General features: G+C 44.7%; 1 protein-coding gene across 3 annotated transcripts in view; it reads right to left on the reverse strand.

The window, feature by feature from the left end:
• Positions 1 to 7,161: 7,161 nt before the first annotated feature.
• LOC121450676 (GA-binding protein subunit beta-2) overlaps positions 7,162 to 18,607 on the reverse strand; it is a 39,582-nt gene continuing 28,136 nt past the window's right edge. For 2 of the 3 annotated variants that reach the window (XM_041655890.1, XM_041655889.1), the window contains exon 8: positions 11,563 to 18,480. In XM_041655890.1, coding sequence (XP_041511824.1) covers positions 18,181 to 18,480 — 300 coding nt within the window. In that variant the 3' untranslated portion in view covers positions 11,563 to 18,180. Of the gene's footprint in view, positions 7,222 to 11,562; positions 18,481 to 18,607 lie in introns of those variants that run through there. The other variant, XM_041655891.1, reaches the window with a different exon arrangement.

An 18,607-nucleotide genomic window follows, 5' to 3' on the forward strand; every position in this document is an offset into this window, starting at 1 on the left:
TCTGTAGGTTATTTAACAATGCCTAAGTTAAATGACATCACTTTTGCGTGTTTCTTCTGAGACTTGGTTGCACTCTAGTATGTAGTAGATGCCCTTGAACTGATCCCCTGCCTTAGCCTAGCAAGTGCTGGGATTGCAGTTGCAAGTCTCCTTGTGAATAATTGTGCCATATTGTTTAGGAAACAATGACAAAAAATCTGGACATGTTCAGTACACATACAATTTTTCCCCAAATATTTTTGATTTGTGGTTGGTTTGAATGCATAGGTGTGGAATATATGTGTGTGTGTGTGTGTGTGTGTGCGCACGCGCGCGCGCGCACATGCAACTACACATAAAATAGAAAATCAAACCCAGGGCCTTGCACATGGAGACAAATGTTGTTGGGGGTTTTTACTCTTTTGAAGGGCCCACCACCCAGCTCCCAAATAAATACACACACAGAGGCTTATTGTTACTTAAAAATACCTGGCCTTGGCTTGACTTATTTCTAGCCAGGTTCCCATCTACCATTTGCCTCTGGGCTTTTTCTTTTCCTTACTTCTGTATATCTTACTCCCCTCTTCCTCTGACTGGACGTGTAGCGTCCTCCTCTCCTTGTTCTCTCACTCCTCCATTCACTCAGATTTTTCCCATTTATTCTCTCCACCTGCCAGCCCCGCCTATCCTGTCTCCTGCCTTGCTGTGGCAACCATATTAGACCAATCAGGTGTTTTAGACAGGCAAAGTAACACAGGCTACACAGAGTTAAACAAATGCCACATACAAGAATGCAACACATCTTTGCATCATTAAAGGTTCCACAGCATAAATGGATGCAACACATCTTAAAGTAATATTCCACAACAGACAAATGCTCCATCACAGAGCCACAGCCCAGCTTTAATCTAGGGCTTCTCTGTAGGCAGCAGCAATGGACAGGTCTGTCCTGGGTGTATCATTTAGCAGTACTTCTTTTTTTTTTTTTTTTTTTTCGAGATAGGGTTTCTTTGTAGCTTGGTGCCTGTCCCGGAACTAGTTCTTGTAGACCAGGCTGGCCTCGAACTCCCAGAGACCCGCCTGCCTCTGCCTCCCGGGTGCTGGGATTAAAGGCGTGCGCCACCACTGCCCGGCTATTTAGCAGTATTTTTTTTTTTTTTTGATTTTCGAGATAGGGTTTCTCCGTAGCTTTTTGGTTCCTGTCCTGGAGCTAGCTCTTGTAGACCAGGCTGGCCTCGAACTCACAGAGATCCTCCTGCCTCTGCCTCCTGAGTGCTGGGATTAAAGGCGTGCGCCACCGCTGCCCGGCAGCAGTATTTTTAAGAGAATCCTGAGTGTATCATTTGGCAGTGTTTTTAAGAGAATGCTTACTTCTTCCACTGGGAACCAAGAGCAAGCGAAGGAACTATGTTGCAGTGAGAGCAGTCCTTGGCCCTTCTATGAAACCTTTGCGGTTTAATCTCTACAAACCCTCCTGCCCACACATACATTTCTCTGTGCAGCCATGGGAGTCTGGATCTCACTCTGTAGGTCACGGAGATCCACCTGCCTCTGCCTCTGGAGTGCTGGGATTAAAGGTGTGCACCACCACCACCTGGCTAAATGTTATTTCCTTTGAGGTTTTGTCTGCATGTAATGTATGTCTGTGTACCCCATGAGCACCTGGTGCCTAGGGAGAGCAGAAGTGGATTTGAATTTCCTGGAGCTGGAGTTACAGTGAGCCACCCTGTGGGCGCCAGCAGTTGAACCCAGGCCCCTCTGGAAGAGTGCCAGTGCTCCTAACCGCTGAGCAACCTCTCCAGTCCTCAATTTCTTTCTTTCAGGAATGGAAAGAACATATGATAATGGGTTTGTAAAGCATGTAAATACATAGGCTTAGAGTGAGCAGGTTAGCTAGGTGTGTGGTGGTCTGATGGTACCTCACGGCCCTTGGAGTCTGAGTCAGGAACATCGGGAATCAAGGCAAGTCTGGACAACACAGTCTCCCTCACCTCCCTCCCAAAGCCCCACAATTAAGTGTTCTGTAGGACATGGTGATTTGCCCAAAATAACATAGGCCACCACCAAAAATGCAATTCATTATTACTCATGAAAACTTCCTGCTGGCAGATTATAATAGTGGTAATAAATTAAGGGATAATTTGCGGACGTTAGTGCTGAAAAAGAAAGTACAGACAGACATGTCCTCCTTTAAGTTCAATTCTGGAATCTGTCGGTGGATTTTTGTTTTCGTTCTTTTCAGAGTCTCGTGGATCCCAGGCTGGCGTTGAATCCCTGCCCCTCCTGTCTCCCCTTCCTAGGCGCAGCTATGATGGGAGTGTCTCTACCACTGGGAGGTAGGCTGTACAAGTCACAGGCTTCGCCTCCTTTCTTATGAGGAAGAGCAGAATATGACAGCAGCCTCATCCTTGGGGATCTCTGAGCTAATTTCTCAGAGGCATCCTGGGAGATTATGGGGAAACCAGGGCCCCAGCAGGCTGAGGCCATCAGGTGTCTAAGGCTTTGGGGACCTGAGACTCAAAAGGTTCCACAATCAAGAGAGCTTCAAAAGCTGTTCAGCATCTTGGGTTCTTTGGGGGCAAAGTCACAAGGGCCTGAACTATCTCTTACTCGTTTGTTGCTTCTTCGAGCTGCCACCCCAAGCTTTGGAACACACAGGCGTGACTCAGCAGGTGACCCTTTAGAACTGTGCGTCCCTCAGTCCAAGGTTGTACAGGCTGAGCATAGCTCAGGTGGCAGAGTGCCTGCCTACAGCCTAAAGCTCTCCATTTGACTCTGAGCACTGTGTTAATGGATGCAGTGGTTGTAATCCCAGCACTAGGCGGAATGTGGGTAGAGTCCGGGATCAGAAGTTCAAGATAATGCTGGGCATTGAGTTTGAGGCTAGCCTAGGAAACATGAGACCCTGTCTCAAAACTGAAAAGAAAACAAAGGAAGGAACGGAGGGAGGGAGCAGGGGGAGGGAAGAGAGGGAGGAAGGAAGGAAGGGAGGGAGGGAGGGAGGGAGGGGCTATATTCACAAAGCTAGGTTTGCTGGCACAGGCACGCACTCCAGCTCCTCAGGAGGTGGTGGCAGCAGGATTGCATGGACCAGGGAATAAGCCAGGAATACACAGTGAGACCCTGTCAGAGAAGGAGACTGGGAATGGAAGCCGGAGGTAGAGCTTACCTTAGGAGGAGCAGTGACTTGGGAGCAAGGAATTAACTGAGGCCGGGGTGACCTCAAAAGAGCGAGCCTGAGAAGCTAAAACACCAATAAGTTATTTGAGTCTTTTTTGTTGTTTCTGACTTTAAATTTTTTTTATTTAATTTTATGTTTATTGATGCTTTGTGCGTGTGTATGTCTGTGCACCATATGTGTGCCTAGTGCCCATGGAGGCCAGAAAACAGCACCAAATCCTCTGGAAATGGAGTTACAGATGGTTGTTAGCTGCCATGTGGATGCTGGGAAGCGAACTTGGGTCCTCTGGAAGAGCAGCCAACTCTCCGCCACTGAGCCATCTCTCTGGTCCGTTTTGGGTTTTAAAACATTTTTAAAGATTTATTTTTATTTTATGCGGTGAGTATTTTGCTTGCATGTATCTGTGTACATGTGTGTACCTACACAGAACAGAAGAAGGTGTCATACCCTGGAACCCTGGAACTGGAATTATGAGTCTCCATGTAAGTGCTGGGAATCAAACCAGGGATCCCCTGCAAGAGCAGGAAATGTGCTCCTAACCGCTGAGCCATCGCTCAGCCCCACCTCTAGTTTCTTAAATGCAAACAGCGATGAATTTAGATGCCTAAGGTTGTCCAGCTCGCTGGCTCAGCTAGTAAAGGCGCTTGCCACCAAGCTTTTTATTCAGTCTGGGACCACAGCCCATGGAATGATGCCACCCACATTTAGCGTGGGTCTTTCTACCTCAAATAACCCAGTCCAGAAAATTCCTCACAGACATGCCCAGAGCCTTGTGTCTTTTTTTTTTTAATTCTTTTTTATTTATTATGTATACAATATTCTGTGTGTGTGTCTGCAGGGCCAGAAGAGGGCAGCAGACCTCATTACAGATGGTTGTGAGCCACCATGTGGTTGCCAGGAATTGAACTCAGGAGGAGCAGGCAATGCTCTTAACCACTGAGCCATCTCTCCAGCCCCAGAGCTTTGTGTCTTAGTGATTCTAGGTTCTGTCAAGTTGACAGCACCAACTACCACAACATGGTGAGCATTCTCCCCACATCCCTTTCTTTACTATAGTAACTTTAAAAAGTCTCACCAGTGGTGGTGGTACACACCTTTATCCCCAGAACTTGGCGGACAGAGGCAGGAAGATCTCAGTGAGTTCAAGGCCAGTCTGGTCTTCTGATCAAGTTCCAGGACAGCCAGGGCTGTTACACAGAGAAACCCTGACCTGAGGGGGGGCGGGGAATTATTTAAGGGGCTGGCAAAATGGCTCAGTAGTTAGGAGTTAAGCCTGCTCTTCCAGAGGACCAGCGATGGATTCCCAGCACCCACACAGCAGTTCGCAACTGTCTACAACTCTGTTCCCAGGGGATCTGATGCCCTTTCTGGTCTTCATGGGTACTGCGTGCACATGCATGTGGAACACACACATACACGCAAGGCAGAGCTTACCCACTGACATAAAAAAAATCAAGATAAAACATTTTTAAAAATTACCTTTTTGGGGGGCTGGAGAGGTGGCTCAGTGGTTCAGAGCACTGGCTATTTCAGAGGTCCTGAGTTCAATTCCCAGCAACCACATGATGGCTCACAACTATCTGATGCCCTCTTCTGTCATAAAGGTGTACATGCAGATAGAGCACTAATATACATAACATAAATAAATCTTTTAAAAAGTTATCTTTTTAATAGATTTGTTTTTATGCATGTGTATCTGTGTGCACGTATGTGCCTGTGTGTGAGTGCCAGCAGAGACTGACACCCTGCGCTGGAGTTACAGGTGGTTGTCAGCTACCCAAACTGGGTGCTGGGAACCAAATTTGGGTCCTCTGGAAGAACAGGCAGTGTTCTTCTGTGTAGTCATGGCTGGCCTGAAACTTGCTGTATAGACTAGACTGACCTCACAGCAATCCACCTGCCCCTGGCTCCTGAGTGCTGAGTTTTAAGCATTTGCCACCACCCCTGGCTTCTAGTAACTTCCTTCACTTTTCCTAATCCTTAGGGCTGGTTGTAGAACCTGACTAGCCCCTATACTTTTGCTGAGGAGCCACCTACGTATCTTAACCTTTTCTGGTATCTATTAGATGCTACCTAAGATGTTTGTAGGCTCAGGAATCTCCAGGTGGCTCTCGTTTGAGCCTTCCAGTCCTTGTGATCACCAGGATTTTAACTCTTTGTTTCTCAAGACCCTTCAAGTTCCTGCTTTTCCCTTCAGCCCAGTGATGACTATATTTATGATACTTCAGTAACCTCACGGTTAATGTGTGGTATTTGCTGGACATGCACATTTTCCAAAGAGCAATTTACCAACACGAAGCCTACTTCGTGGGAGCTGTTTGGTCTTCTAATCACTGAGTTGAAGAACTTGCCTACAGATGCAGCATTAGGCTTCAGCCCCACTCCCAGTTCAGCCCCCTCCCTCCTGCCTGAGCCTTCTGAGGAGTTGTAGGCATAAGCTACCATGCTTAGCTGAGAAGCCAGTGTTGAACGCAGGTAATTTCTTCTTGTGGCTTTGGTGTCATCAACTACCACCCCAGTACTGGGATTGAGCCCAGGGCCTCACACACGCTATGCAAGTGTATATCCTCTAACAAGTTTTTTACATTTAGTTTTAAAAACCTATTGTATGGGTGTAGCATGAATAATAAAAACCCAGAGACAGACATTGGGGTTCAAGCTGAAGATCAGAAAAGCAAAGCTGCCAGCCACTGGCTCTTACTTCTACCTCCGACTGAAATGGGCGAGATCCTGTCTCCACAAATCCTCAGACTAAAGACTAACTGAGAGCTCTCTCCTCAGGTCTTAGATTCTTCTCTAGTGCTGGGATTAAAGGCATGCACCACCACCAAGCGGCCTCTATGGCTAACTAGTGTGACTGCTGGGATTAAAGATGAGTGCTACCACTCCCTGCTCTGTATGGCTGACCAGTGTGGCTGCTTTGCCCTCTGATCTTCAGGCAAACTTTATTTATTAAAACACAAATAATACACCACTATATTTGTCTAAAGTAAAATAAGGAGGGTATAACTAATATAAGAAGAACTATATACAATAAGTACAGTAACTATATACAATATATACAGGCAATAAATACATCAACAATGTCTAGTTCATTTGCATCTGACAAATTCAGAGAAAATACTCCATATCTATATATTTGGGTGAATCCAAAGTCTTGTGCCTAATTTATTTATTTACTTAAGATTTATTTATTTATTTATGCCATATCCTGCCTATAGGCCAGAAGAGGGCACCAGATCTCATTACAGATGGTTATGAGCCACCACATGGTTGCTGGGAATTGAACTCAAGACCTCTGGAAGAGCAGTCAGTGCTCTTAACTGCTGAGCCATCTCTCCAGCCCCCTAATTTATTTTTTATCATAACTTGTTTTCTGCATCTGGCAAACAAGGAAAGTTATAACTATCTAGTCTTCTGAGTAAGCAGGAAGTGCAAGCAGGCGACTTCAAAAAAAAGTGTGAGAAGTGACAGAAACAGCTGGCTGCCTGGATGGTCACCCAAAGTTCCTCTGCAACATTGGAGTATCGATCTTTGGCTTGCAGGCCTAGAATATGCAACATGCTTTTCTGTGAAGCAGGATATTCTTTTTTTCTTTTTTTAAAGACTAAATAGGGTTTATTGAGGGAAGCAGATGAGCAGAAGCCAGTGGTAGGCACCAGGCTATCACTATCCCACAGGGGTGACTGCTTCATGGCTTGCTTGCTAAAGGAGAGGAACATGCAGTCCTGACAGGGTAAGGACAGCTCTGTCTGGGGTGTAGCATGCAGAAAGTTCTGCAGTACCCAGGGATGTTAATGTCACTTGTTGCATGGCTCTCTTAGTTCAAAGTAGGATATTCTGAAGGGTTGTTCCCCCGTCTTGACAACATTTGCCAGAAACTCTCTTTTGTGTCCTGCTTGTCCAATTAGGACAGCATACTCTTAGCAGTCCAGGCAAGGGCATTTTCTTGCCCAGTGACTTACTTCTGCCACAAAGAAAGTAAACTCCACATGGAGTTTCCTCGATGCCCATTATCTTCTCTGAAGTGGATTGAGGCTGCCAGGAGCAGACATGTCTCACTGTCATGAAAAAAGAGCGTAAGTTATTAAAACATCTAAAATGCTATATTCTGTAGATCTCTGAAGTGTTTGAGGAGGGCCTGTCTATCTAAAATATATATTTGTTTGACCTTGAAAACATACCTAATTTGACCACAAGTTCAATTTTAATAAGTGATTAACTACTAACTGCATTTCCTTATTGTCTTAAACAGTTAGTAATAATAATTTTGAAGGACTAGAAATTTATATTATATTATTAAATGAGTTGTTTAGGTATACGTTGAACAAGAGTAGAAATGTATGTGTGTTGTGTATATGGATGGGATGATGCTTATACCGGATTATATCTTGTAACTGAATAAATAATGAAGGCAATTCTGTATTTCCTGGTATAAATTCAGCAGTTTCAATATGCAAAACAACTCTTTTTGCATATGAAAACCGGTAACTATGTTGAGAGATTCTTTAAAATCCCTTAGTACTGCCGGGTGGTGGTGGTGCATGCTTTCAATCCCAGTACTAGGTAGGCAGAGGCAGGTGAATCTCTGTGAGTTTGAGGCCAGCCTGGTGGACAAAGTGAGTTCCAGGCCAGGCTACAAAAGGATACCTTGTCTCAAAAAAACAAAAATAAATAAATAATCCTTTAGTACCATGAGAATAGCATGTAATACTGACTTTTGGACAAAACCATAGGGCTTTGATCTACTTTACTTAAAGCTTCCTATTTGTAAGCTGCCTTTCCTAATTTATTTGCACCAGTATAGAATGTAGGGGATCCAGTTATTGGTGTTTTCTGTACAATGCGAGGAAGGATCCAGCTAGTTCTCTTTAGTTGAATTCTCTTGCTTTTGGGATAGTTGTTGTTAATCTCTCCCCCAAAAATTACTACAAGCTCTTTGCCAGGGTTCCTTTTCTGCTCATAATTTGTCAATTTCATCATTATTAAAAGATACTGTAATTTCTTACTAACTGATGACAATTTCTCTTTTAGAATTAACTCAGAGACCTTTTCCACACACGTTTTAATTTTTTACTCTGTTTAAGTGATAAAAAGACTCATCCTAAGATAATATCTTCCCTCTGCATTAAATTTCCTGTAGGAGAATGTCTGAAGGGTACTATAACCAGAATGCAGTTAAGATTCGGATCCACACAATCCGATCCACTTGTGCCTTCTGTAATTTCTCTTTAATCAAAGTCAATTCTCTCTCAGTTTCAGCTGATAATTTCCTTGGATTAAGTCACTGTCACCATTTAAAGTTTTGCTTAAATTAATTAGTTCATCAGATTTTATCCCAATAGTGGGCCATATATGGGAACTGTCTCCTAGCAATCTTTGGAAGTCTGCAATCAATCTCTCTTAATTTGTACCTTTTGGAATCTAATTTTTTATAAACCTATTTTATAACTTAAATAATTAATAGAATCTCTCTTTGTATTTTTTCAGGAGCACTTTGTAATCCCCAGTGAGGCAAAATTTTCTTTACTTCTTCAAGCATTTTCTAAAGCATCTGCATTAGAATCAGATAACAAAATGTCATCCACGTAATGGTAAACTATAGACTCAGGAAATTGCTTACGTATCATTCCCAATGGCTGCTGTACAAAATACTGGCACAGGGTGGGGCTATTGATCATTCCCTGTGGGAGAATCTTCCATTGGTATTTCTTAGCAGGCTGAGAATTATTATAAATAGGCACTGTGAAGGCAAAAATTTCTGTCTTTTTCTTGTAAAAGTGTAGTGAAGAAACAATCTTTTAAGTCAGTAACTATAAGAGGCCATCCTTTAGGTAATAGAGAAGGCAAAGGAATTCCAGACTGTAGAGAGCCCATTGGCTGACTCACCTCATTAACAGCTCTTAGATCTGTCACCATTCTCCATTTTCCAGATTTCATTTTAACAACAAATACAGGAGAATTCCAAGGGCTGGTTGATTTGTCAATATGATGAGCATTTGGTTGCTCCTGTACCCACTGTTCTAAAACCTTAGTTTCTGTTGTTAAAGGCCATTGTGCAATGCATACAGGTTTGTCTGTCAACCATTTTAAAGGTAGGGTTGTTGGTGCCTATGGAAGATCAGCAGCTGTTGTGGCCTATACAACCCGAATGGTTGGTGACTGTTCTTTATAATATCTTGTAATATTTTCCCCAGAAAAAAATAATTTATGGTTTGTTTCTAAGATTGGGGGAGTGTTAATCTGAGTATTCCATTGCTATAACAAATCACATCCCCACAAATTCATTGCTATGTTAGTCACATATGGTTTTAATATTCCTCTCTGTCCTGGCCCTACATTCAACCCATCTTGTGTTTTTCTTTGCCTGAGATAAATTTCTGGTCCCTAAAAACTGAACACTTATGTCCTGAAGAGGCCAATTTGGATCCCAAGATTCTGATGAAATTATTGATACATCTGCACCTGTGTCTACCAGACCTTCAATGACATCATTTATTCATATCTTTAATTTTGGTCTTTATTTATAGATGTGTGTACTTGTTTTATTGTTTCTCCTGATTTTTTTCTTCTATACCTGTTCTATTATTCAGAGCAGTATGGTTTCTTAGAATACGCACTAGGTTCTTTAATTGCTCTGGGAAGGAGTTTCCTTTACCATGGCAGTAAATGACTGAACTGGATTTGGCATAGGGGCCTCTTGCAGGCCCCTCAAGGAGTTTCCCAATGGCAAAGGGTTACCTTGGATATCTCTTCTGGACCTACATTCATTAGTCCAATGCCTACCTTTGCCTCACCTTCTGCATAATCCAGACAAGAGGGGCATTCTGAATGGATTAATCTTAGAAAAAAACATTGGAACACCCTGTCTACAGTCTCTTTCTAGATGACATTGTTTGCCACAATTAAAACACTTGACATTTCAGTTTTTCTTCAAACCTCTGGAAATCACCTCTCCTATCCAAGTATCATGGTAATGAGATTCAATATTAATTATATCTCAAATCCATTCCTCCAAAGGTGTTGACCTTGCCTTTAATGACCTAATTATCCTTTTGCATTAAGAATTAGCATTTTCGGGCTGGAGAGATGGCTCAGTGGTTAAGAGCATTGCCTGCTCTTCCAAAGGTCCTGAGTTCAATTCCCGGCAACCACATGGTGGTTCACAACCATTGGAATGAGGTCTGGTGTCCTCTTCTGGCTGCAGACATACACACAGACAGAATATTGTATACATAATAAATAAATAAATATTAAAAACAAAACAAAAAAAAAAGAATTAGCATTTTCAAAAGCCGGAGAGATTCAATTATTATTTGTCTAGCTCCTGAATTTGCTATCATTCTATTTACTATGGACGTCAACCTTTGTAAGAAATACACCACTATATATGGGGGCTAGAGAGATGATTCCCAGAACCCACATGACAGCTCGCAGCTGTCTGTAAGTTTAGTTCCAGGGGATCCGACACCCTCATACAACATATACAGGTAAACACCAATGACATAAAAATTTAAAAACTTTTGTATGTATATGCTTGCATGTGAGTAAGGGTGCATGTGCACCACAGCTCAATTGTGGGCTTTTTGTTTGCAGTGGCCAGATTAGGAGGCCCCCAAGCTTTCTGGGATTCTCCTGGCTCCATTCCTATCTCACAGTAGGAGTGCTGGGATTACAGATGTGAGTTTCCACTGCGTGTTTCTAAAATTCCTTCCCAGAGGGAGACATAAATGGTGTCTACCCTTCTTCTTAAGGTCCCGACGACAAACCAACAAACTGAGGCAGGACTCCCCCAAAGTTCACTCTGAGAATCAGTGAGGGGTTACTTAAAAGGGTTTGCTCTTCCCACAGCAGGGTGCACCTGAAAGCCTTTGTCTGGCACGTCCTCCCTCGGCCACGCAGTTAAGGCCACATGCAGCTACAACAGGTGGTGAGGAGCTGGGGCCATCAGGTGAGAACCCTGGGCCCTGTCCCTCTATGCAGGGGACATAAGCTGTCAGGAAGTCCAGCTGGAATGATCTTTCGCAAGACACAACTGATGGTCCTGAGAAGGCAGCAACACTGTTTATGTTTAGTCTCCTTCGTATCCTCCGCCCTTCTTACCCAGCCGCCTTCAGCCTGGTACTCCTTACACATGAAAGAAACTGAGCAACTGGGCGGTGGTGCACACCTGTAATCCCAGCACCCACGAGGCAGAGGCAGGTGGATCTCATGTTCATGGCCAGCCTGGTCTACAGATCAAGTTCCAGGACAGGCTCCAGGCTCCAAAGCTACAGAGAAACCCTGTCTCAAACATAAACACACACACACACACACACACACACACACACACACACACACACGGAACCCTGTCTCAAAATAAAAGAAAATAAAGACACTGAGGTGAGATTTGGGTGCTGGGCCTGCGGCACACACCTTAAGTTTAGTTTGGCTGGTTCATTGTAACAGAGAGAGCAGAAACATTCTTTGCCAAAGACTTTAACAACACTAATGTTTTATTAAGAAATGTCTTTATTTTAAATGATAGTACAAAACTGTATATATAATATAGATCTGTATAGGTATATGTACATAAATGCTCATTCACACACATGTACACACACGCTTGCTCATTAGAATGGAAGTATTTTATCCTAAATAAAAAAGAAACTTTTATTTAAGTTTTCCTGCAATTTTTCTGTACACAAAGCTGCCAGACAACTTGAAGAACAAGAGGACACTGTAAAGACTCCTGGGCATCCGCCTCCCAATGGCCTTGGCAGAAGGACACACTGGGCGAGGCTGAGGCCGGGGAGCTGAGCTGCTACTGTAACAGTTGACATCCAAGATGCCAGAAACCAAGTGGGAACACAGATAGAAAGTATAACCTAGTTAATTCTCAGAAACAAATCACCTCGGAGCAAAACGTGGTGGGGAGGAGGAGAGAGAAAGGGGAGCCCGGAAGATTAGAGATGACCGACCAATTAATTACGTTCCAGTGCCGGGCAAAGCCTTCCTACCACAAGAGCTGAGGGATGGAAGGTACAGAAGTGGTGGGTGGGGGTCAGGGAAGACAAAGAGGGTCACAACTTCCTGACTGTAACAAATCACTTACTACTGCAGAGTTTAGGATGATCCTCCTCCCCCAGCCCCAGAGGTTAAAGCCTTCAGAAGGACAGCACCAGAGGCCCAAGGCTATTAAATCTAACATCCTTCCTGTGAGTAAAGGAAACAGAGCGTGACTCCGACAGGGTTAGAGCCGGTCTGTCACGGTGACACATCTGTAAGCCAGGGCGTGAGAGGCCATGGCATCGGACTGCTGTGAATCTGAGGCTAGCCTAGGTCGCACAGTGAGTTCCAGGTCAGCCTGGCTAGGGTGAGAGAGACCCTGTCTCGAAGCAAAACAAAACACAAAAAGGAGGTAAGAAGTTAAAGTGCATACTGGTGGCCTTGACAGAAACGTCTGTCTGCATGAGGAGAGAAGAGAAAGCTGGTCTCCAGGAACTGGGACAAAAAGGAACCCCTGCTCATTGTCAGACTCTGACAGGAGTTCACCATGGGCCACCTGGAGGTGGCTGACGTAGGGACAGCCACACAAGCTTTCTCGGAGTAAGTTATTTCTCGCAAGGTGAGGTGCTGAGCTGGGGAAGTAGAGCTTCAGAGCTCAGTTCCACAGCCCCTCATCCGGGCTCTTCCCTGTCCAGAAGCCTGGAGGCTTTTCTTTTGAGACAGGGTCTAACCGTGTAGCCCAAGCTGGCCTGGAACTTACAGAGATCCACCTGCCTCCGCTTCCTGAGTCCTGGGGCTAAATATGTGCTTCACCACACCCATCTCTGAGGGTTTTTCTAAGTGTCAAGGCAGCTTCAACAGGAGGAAAAGACAAACGGCCACAGAGGGAAGCTCATTTTGGTCGCTGTGCACTGACCATGGTGTCTTTGCACTTACCCGCTGGCTTCCCTTGTGAGCATGAACCAGCTCCTTGGGCCTCAACGCTCATATTTTCTCTTATTCACTGTTTTCCTATTCCCTGCTCCCCAGTGGATTAAGGGGATTAAAAACCCTATCTATATATTTAATAAGCTTCCAGGTTATCCCAGATAATTTAGAGCTGAACCGCAAAGAGAAAACTGGGAAAGATTATGCATTTACATACATTTATACTAACATGCACCCAGCAAAGGGATATAAAAACTATCTGTTGCCAGGCATCTTTAATCCCAGCACTCAGGAGGCAGAGGCAGATGGATCTCTAGATTTGAGGCTAGCCTGGACTACATAGCAAGTTTCTTGCCAGTCAGAACTACACAGTGAGATTCTGTCTGGAAAAAAACAAAAGAACATATACATCTGACAGAGTATCTTTTAAGGCATAGAGTTCGGAGCAACCCCCCTGAGGCCCCTCCTCCTATAGCAGCCACGAGGGCTCCGCTTTGGCATCACAATGACAAGCCCCCACAGAAGCAGAATGTGAAGGGAAGGCACATTTACACATTTGTTATCAATTTCCCTGAAGGAGGAAGAACAGAAGTTGTAACATTCTTTTTTTCTTTTTTTGGGGGGAAACACTTACAACCCAGATGCAAATGTGGGGTTACATCCCTGAATTAGCACAGCACTGACATTCACGCAGCAGCTGCCCTGGAGCCGAGTCCCTAGGCCGGCATTCTGCTGAGCTGCAGCCCCAGACAGCTCCTCTGCTATTGATTCTCATATACCCAGCCTTCACAATCAGCTGGACCTCTTCACCCCGAAGATCCACGGTAGATCTTCTCAATTGACCTAGTCCGATGTGGAGCTCACACTTATAGTCCCAGCACTCAAGAGGCTGAGGCAGGAGGATTGCCCTGAGTCTGAAGTCAACCTACAGAGTGAGGCCCTGTCTTTAAAAAGCAACAAACTTACAAAAGGCTGACCTAGAAGGCTACATGAAGTCAGGAGATAGTCTTAGTGTATTTTCATTTCTCCTCCCCAGTTCCTTGTGTGTGAGTGTGGGGTATGTGCCTGTGTGTGGAGGGAGAAGAGACCTTGGGTGTCCTCTTCCACTACTCTGTTGTGCTCCTTTGAGACAGGGTTGCTCCCTGAATCTGAACCCCAGTAACCCTTCGTCCTCAGCCTGCTAATGGGTTAGGGTTATGGGTGCTCCAGGGACCAGGACTTGCTAGAGAGGGTGCTAGGATCTGAATTTGGGCCTTCACACTTGTGTGTCGTGTTCTTAACCAGTCCTATCTTTGTTTTTGAGACAGTGCCGTCATGTAGCCCAGTGTGGCCTCGAACTCCTGAGCCTCTTGCTTCATCCTCTCAATGCTGGGATTTCACATGTGCCCCATGCTTGGCTATCCAATACCTACATTTTTAACTAACTGAAAGAGTCTTCTACAACACCCTTTCATTTTCATGACTGTATAACTGAAAAGAAAAACCTACTTCCATTTTGAGATGAACAACGGAGACCTCATGTTCAAAATTAACTTGGAACAATGAAGCAGGCTCCCCTAAGGTAGAAGCTCTGCTCAGAGGGGAGGAGTAGATGGACAGATCCATCCCCACAGTAACTAGCAAGGTAATGAGGTGGTTAGGCGTGGACAGTCTCTGCAGACACTCTCCATCCCCTTAAAAGGTGGGAGGGAATTAAAGTCAACATACGCTCCAAGAATGTAAACACAGTCATCTAAGTGGAAACTTGCTCCCTCTAGTTAGCCATGGCTCTGAGATGCCACACACAGCAGCTTACTGCTAGCACCCCATTCCCAGGTATCAGACACACACAGATCCCTCCACTATGCTTCCAGACACTCTTGAGGCACTAGAACAGTCTCTGATGCTCGGACACACAGAGCAGACCTAGTCAGGGTGCCAGCAGCCAAGAGTCATTTGAAAACAGCTATTTTTGCCTATAAACCTAACAGTCCATTCTGTTTGTTCAATATGAGTTAGAGAATTATGTTTGAGCCAAAAATGAATCCACACCTCTGGAACACTGCACAAATTATTATACTAATCAAGGTAAACAGAACCATGTTAACTGCCAAGCTTTTTCCAGGCTAAAATACCCATTTTCTTCATGATCACTAATTAGGAAACTATATTCTCAACAGTCATTCAGGTGTACACTTGGCACATGCCCTTCTGGCTTCTTCTAATTTCCAATAAAAAGTCTACATGGCCTTTCCCTCTGTTATCAGGTACCTTTCCCTCTTAGGGGAGATGGGGGGGAGGGGGTAAACTGGCCTCAAACTTGTTAAATAACCAAGGATGGTCCTCAACCTCTGACCTCGTGCCTCCCTCTACCAGTTCTGAGATTATAGACATGTACTATCACATCCTGTTTAAACTTTTAAAAATATTGTTTTTTGCAGTCCTAAGGATTGAACTAGGATCTGATAAAATGACAGGCAAGGGCTCTTCCTGAACTACAGTCTCAGCCCTTTCTTTTCTCTTTAAGACAGGTGTCGCAGCTAGGGTGCACACCTCTGATCCCAGCACTGGAGAGGCAGAGGCAGTAAGATCTCTGTGAGTTCAAGGCCAGCCTGGTCTACAGAGTAAGTTCCAGGACAGCCAGGTTTACATAGAAAAACCCTGTCTGGGGAAAGGGGAGGGGGTGGGAAGACGAGGATGGACAGGTGTCTCTGTGGCTCATGCTGTCTTAGAGAGCTCACTACGTTCAGAGTGCAGGCAACCTCCTGCAGCAGCCTTCTGAGCTGGCATTATCAGCATGAGCCACAATGCTCAGCTGCCTTGTTTTTGAGACAGGTTCTCACACTGTAGTTCAGGCTGGCCTCAAACTCATGTCAACTTTCTTGCTGTAGCCTCCTGAATGCTGAGATTACAGGCAAGAGCGCAGTGCCCAGCTATACAAACAAAAACTACTTCATGTTAATAACAGAGACCTGCCCAATCCCACCTCAACAACCCAGCACTGAAAATCTATGCAAAAGTGTCTGAGCAGAGTAAGAGAGAGGGGAAGACAGCAAGGGCTTGGATGTATGGCTCTCTGCTCTGTGGCAGTGACCCCTGCCCCCTTTGTCACCTGTCCTACACACCTTAAGGCACAGCGCTCTATTGGCCCACATTAGCAAAAGCAGCAGTCAACAGAAACAGGCCTGCACAGCGCTGGCCTTCGTCACAGGATGATAAGCGCTGCAGGAAAGCACCAATGTCCTACGTGACACACAACATTCAACCCAACTTTATACAATTTAGAGGTTCAAACTTGATTTATATAAACAGATGTTTAGAAGCAATGTTCTGACGACCCTCCTGATTGTAGTCTTATAACGTTCATACAGTTTCCATCTCAAGACCAGAGCTTCATAGCTCAGAAGCCTCATTCTGAGACCGCCCAGTCTCAGGAGGGACACAGGCTTTACACACACACTCCCCATAACGTAAGTAAAATTTCTTTCTGGCATTAAAAGTTTGATGTTAATTGTTTTTCTCTTTGCTTTCCTGCCCCTCGTTTTTGTTGTGTACATACAGCACCAAAGGAGGAACCCAGGGACTTCCTTGCAAGCTAGGCAACATGCTGTCCCACTGAGCAATGTCCTCAGATTTTTTGCTATTGTTAGTTAGGGTCTATGTAGCCCAGGCTGGCCAGGAACTCACTATGTGGACCAGGCTAGTTAGAACCCCAAAGATCTGCCTGCCTCTGCTTCCCGAGTACAGGGATGAGGGTCATCAAGTCTAGTCATTTTGTTTCTTTTTTAAAGAAAAATCTTACAATAGTCAAAGCTGACCTTGAACTTGCAGTGATCCTCCTGTCTTAGCCTCACAAGTGCTGGGATTACAAGCACGCGACACTATGCCTAGTTTAATTTTGTTTTTTTTTTTTTAAATGACGTCTAAGCTATGAACATACAATTTATTGGCAATCACAAGTCAGCTTTCTCTGCTTTCTTTTCTTTTCTTTTTCTTTGAGACAGGGTCTCTGTATGTAGTGCTGGCCATTCCATTAACTCTCTTTGTAGACTAGGCAGGTCTCAAATTCAGAGCGATGCACCTGTCTCTATCACCTGAGTGCTGGAAGAGGTGTGCACCACCACACGATTTGATTTTCTTTTCTTGCATAAGGCCCCACATTGTAGCCCGGCTGCACTGTAATTCACTATGGAGCTCAAGTTGGCTTCAATCTCGTGGTAGTCTCATGATCCTGAAGGGCAAACCTTGGCGGTCAACTAACTTACTTAACTTTTTAATTTTTATTTGTATGTATATGCCAGGGTGTTCCCAGAGGCCAGAAAAGGGCATCTGGCCCTCTTTCACCGAAGGAGTCTCTCTAGCTCCTGTTGACCTCACACTCACTGGCTGTCTCGGTTTCCTGAGCGTTGGCATTACAGGTATGTACTACTGTTCCTAGCCCATGGATTAACTAGGAGCAGCCCGTGTGCTTGCTTCTCAGAAATGTATGGTAGCTTTAGCCGGGTGGTGGTGGCGCACGCCTTTAATCCCAGCACTCGGGAAGCAGAGGCAGGCAGATCTGTGTGTTTGAGGCCAGCCTGGTCTACAGAGTTAGTTCCAGGACAGCCAGGGCTACAGAGAGAAACCCTATCTTGAACTTCTCCACCAAAAAAAAAAAAAAAAAAGGAAAAGCAAGGAATGTACGGTATCTTTTCTTCATCCTTGCGAAGAGTCTTCCTACAACCTTAGCAGTTCATAAACCTAAGTAAGGCAAACTTCAGATCACTTGGAGATCTCAGGAATAATTATTAAAGGCTCTTGGTGTATATGTATTACAAGTATTATCTTAAAATCTTTTGATATAAAGTTAATTATTTTTTATAAAAAAAAAAAATCAACCCGCAATGCTCAGTACTCTGTTTAAAGCAATGACGTGAGCTGAGAGATTTGGTCCTGGTCCTTTGGTCCTTTAAATGCCCCTAACGTGGCTCTGAGTCTCTAGCTGCACAAACAGCTTTCCTGGCCCAGGCACTGAGCCCTGCTACTGTTCCCTTCTTAAAGACAGTCTTAATTTGTACACAGTGCTTGCCCTCTGTATTTTCTTCTTAAAAATAAGATGAATGAGTGCAAGTTGTGGCCTTTGCGTGTTAAGATGAAATGGTTTCTATGGAAACACTAGTGTGAGGCTCTGTGGTCCTTCCTGACTTCATCACTTCTGCTGCTCTTTCTTCTATTTCCCCTTCTGTCACTACGACAGCATCCACTTCAGCTACCTCCTCAACCACGGTGAACTCAACTCCATTGGGCTGCTGTCGCGCCATGGCCTCCAGCTTGAGCCGGTACTGTTCTGCCTCCTGCTCTTTCTTGAGAAGCTGGTGCCTGTACTCCTGGGCTCTCCGATTGGCCTCCTGGAGCTGCTGCTGCAGTAGCTCTCTTTCGCTGCCTTCCTGTAGAGCAAACAGTGTCACTACAGTAAGAATTCCTGACAACAGAGTATTCAGACAGCAGACAGAAAGATGAAGAGGGCTTCACCTCCAATCACTAGGGCTTCCACTCCTTCTCTCTCTTATGAGA

The sequence above is a fragment of the Microtus oregoni genome, unplaced genomic scaffold (assembly GCF_018167655.1).
Source record: "Microtus oregoni isolate MIOR12 unplaced genomic scaffold, Mior012 000007F_ref0000211, whole genome shotgun sequence".
In the NCBI taxonomy this organism is placed as follows: Eukaryota; Metazoa; Chordata; class Mammalia; order Rodentia; family Cricetidae; genus Microtus; species Microtus oregoni.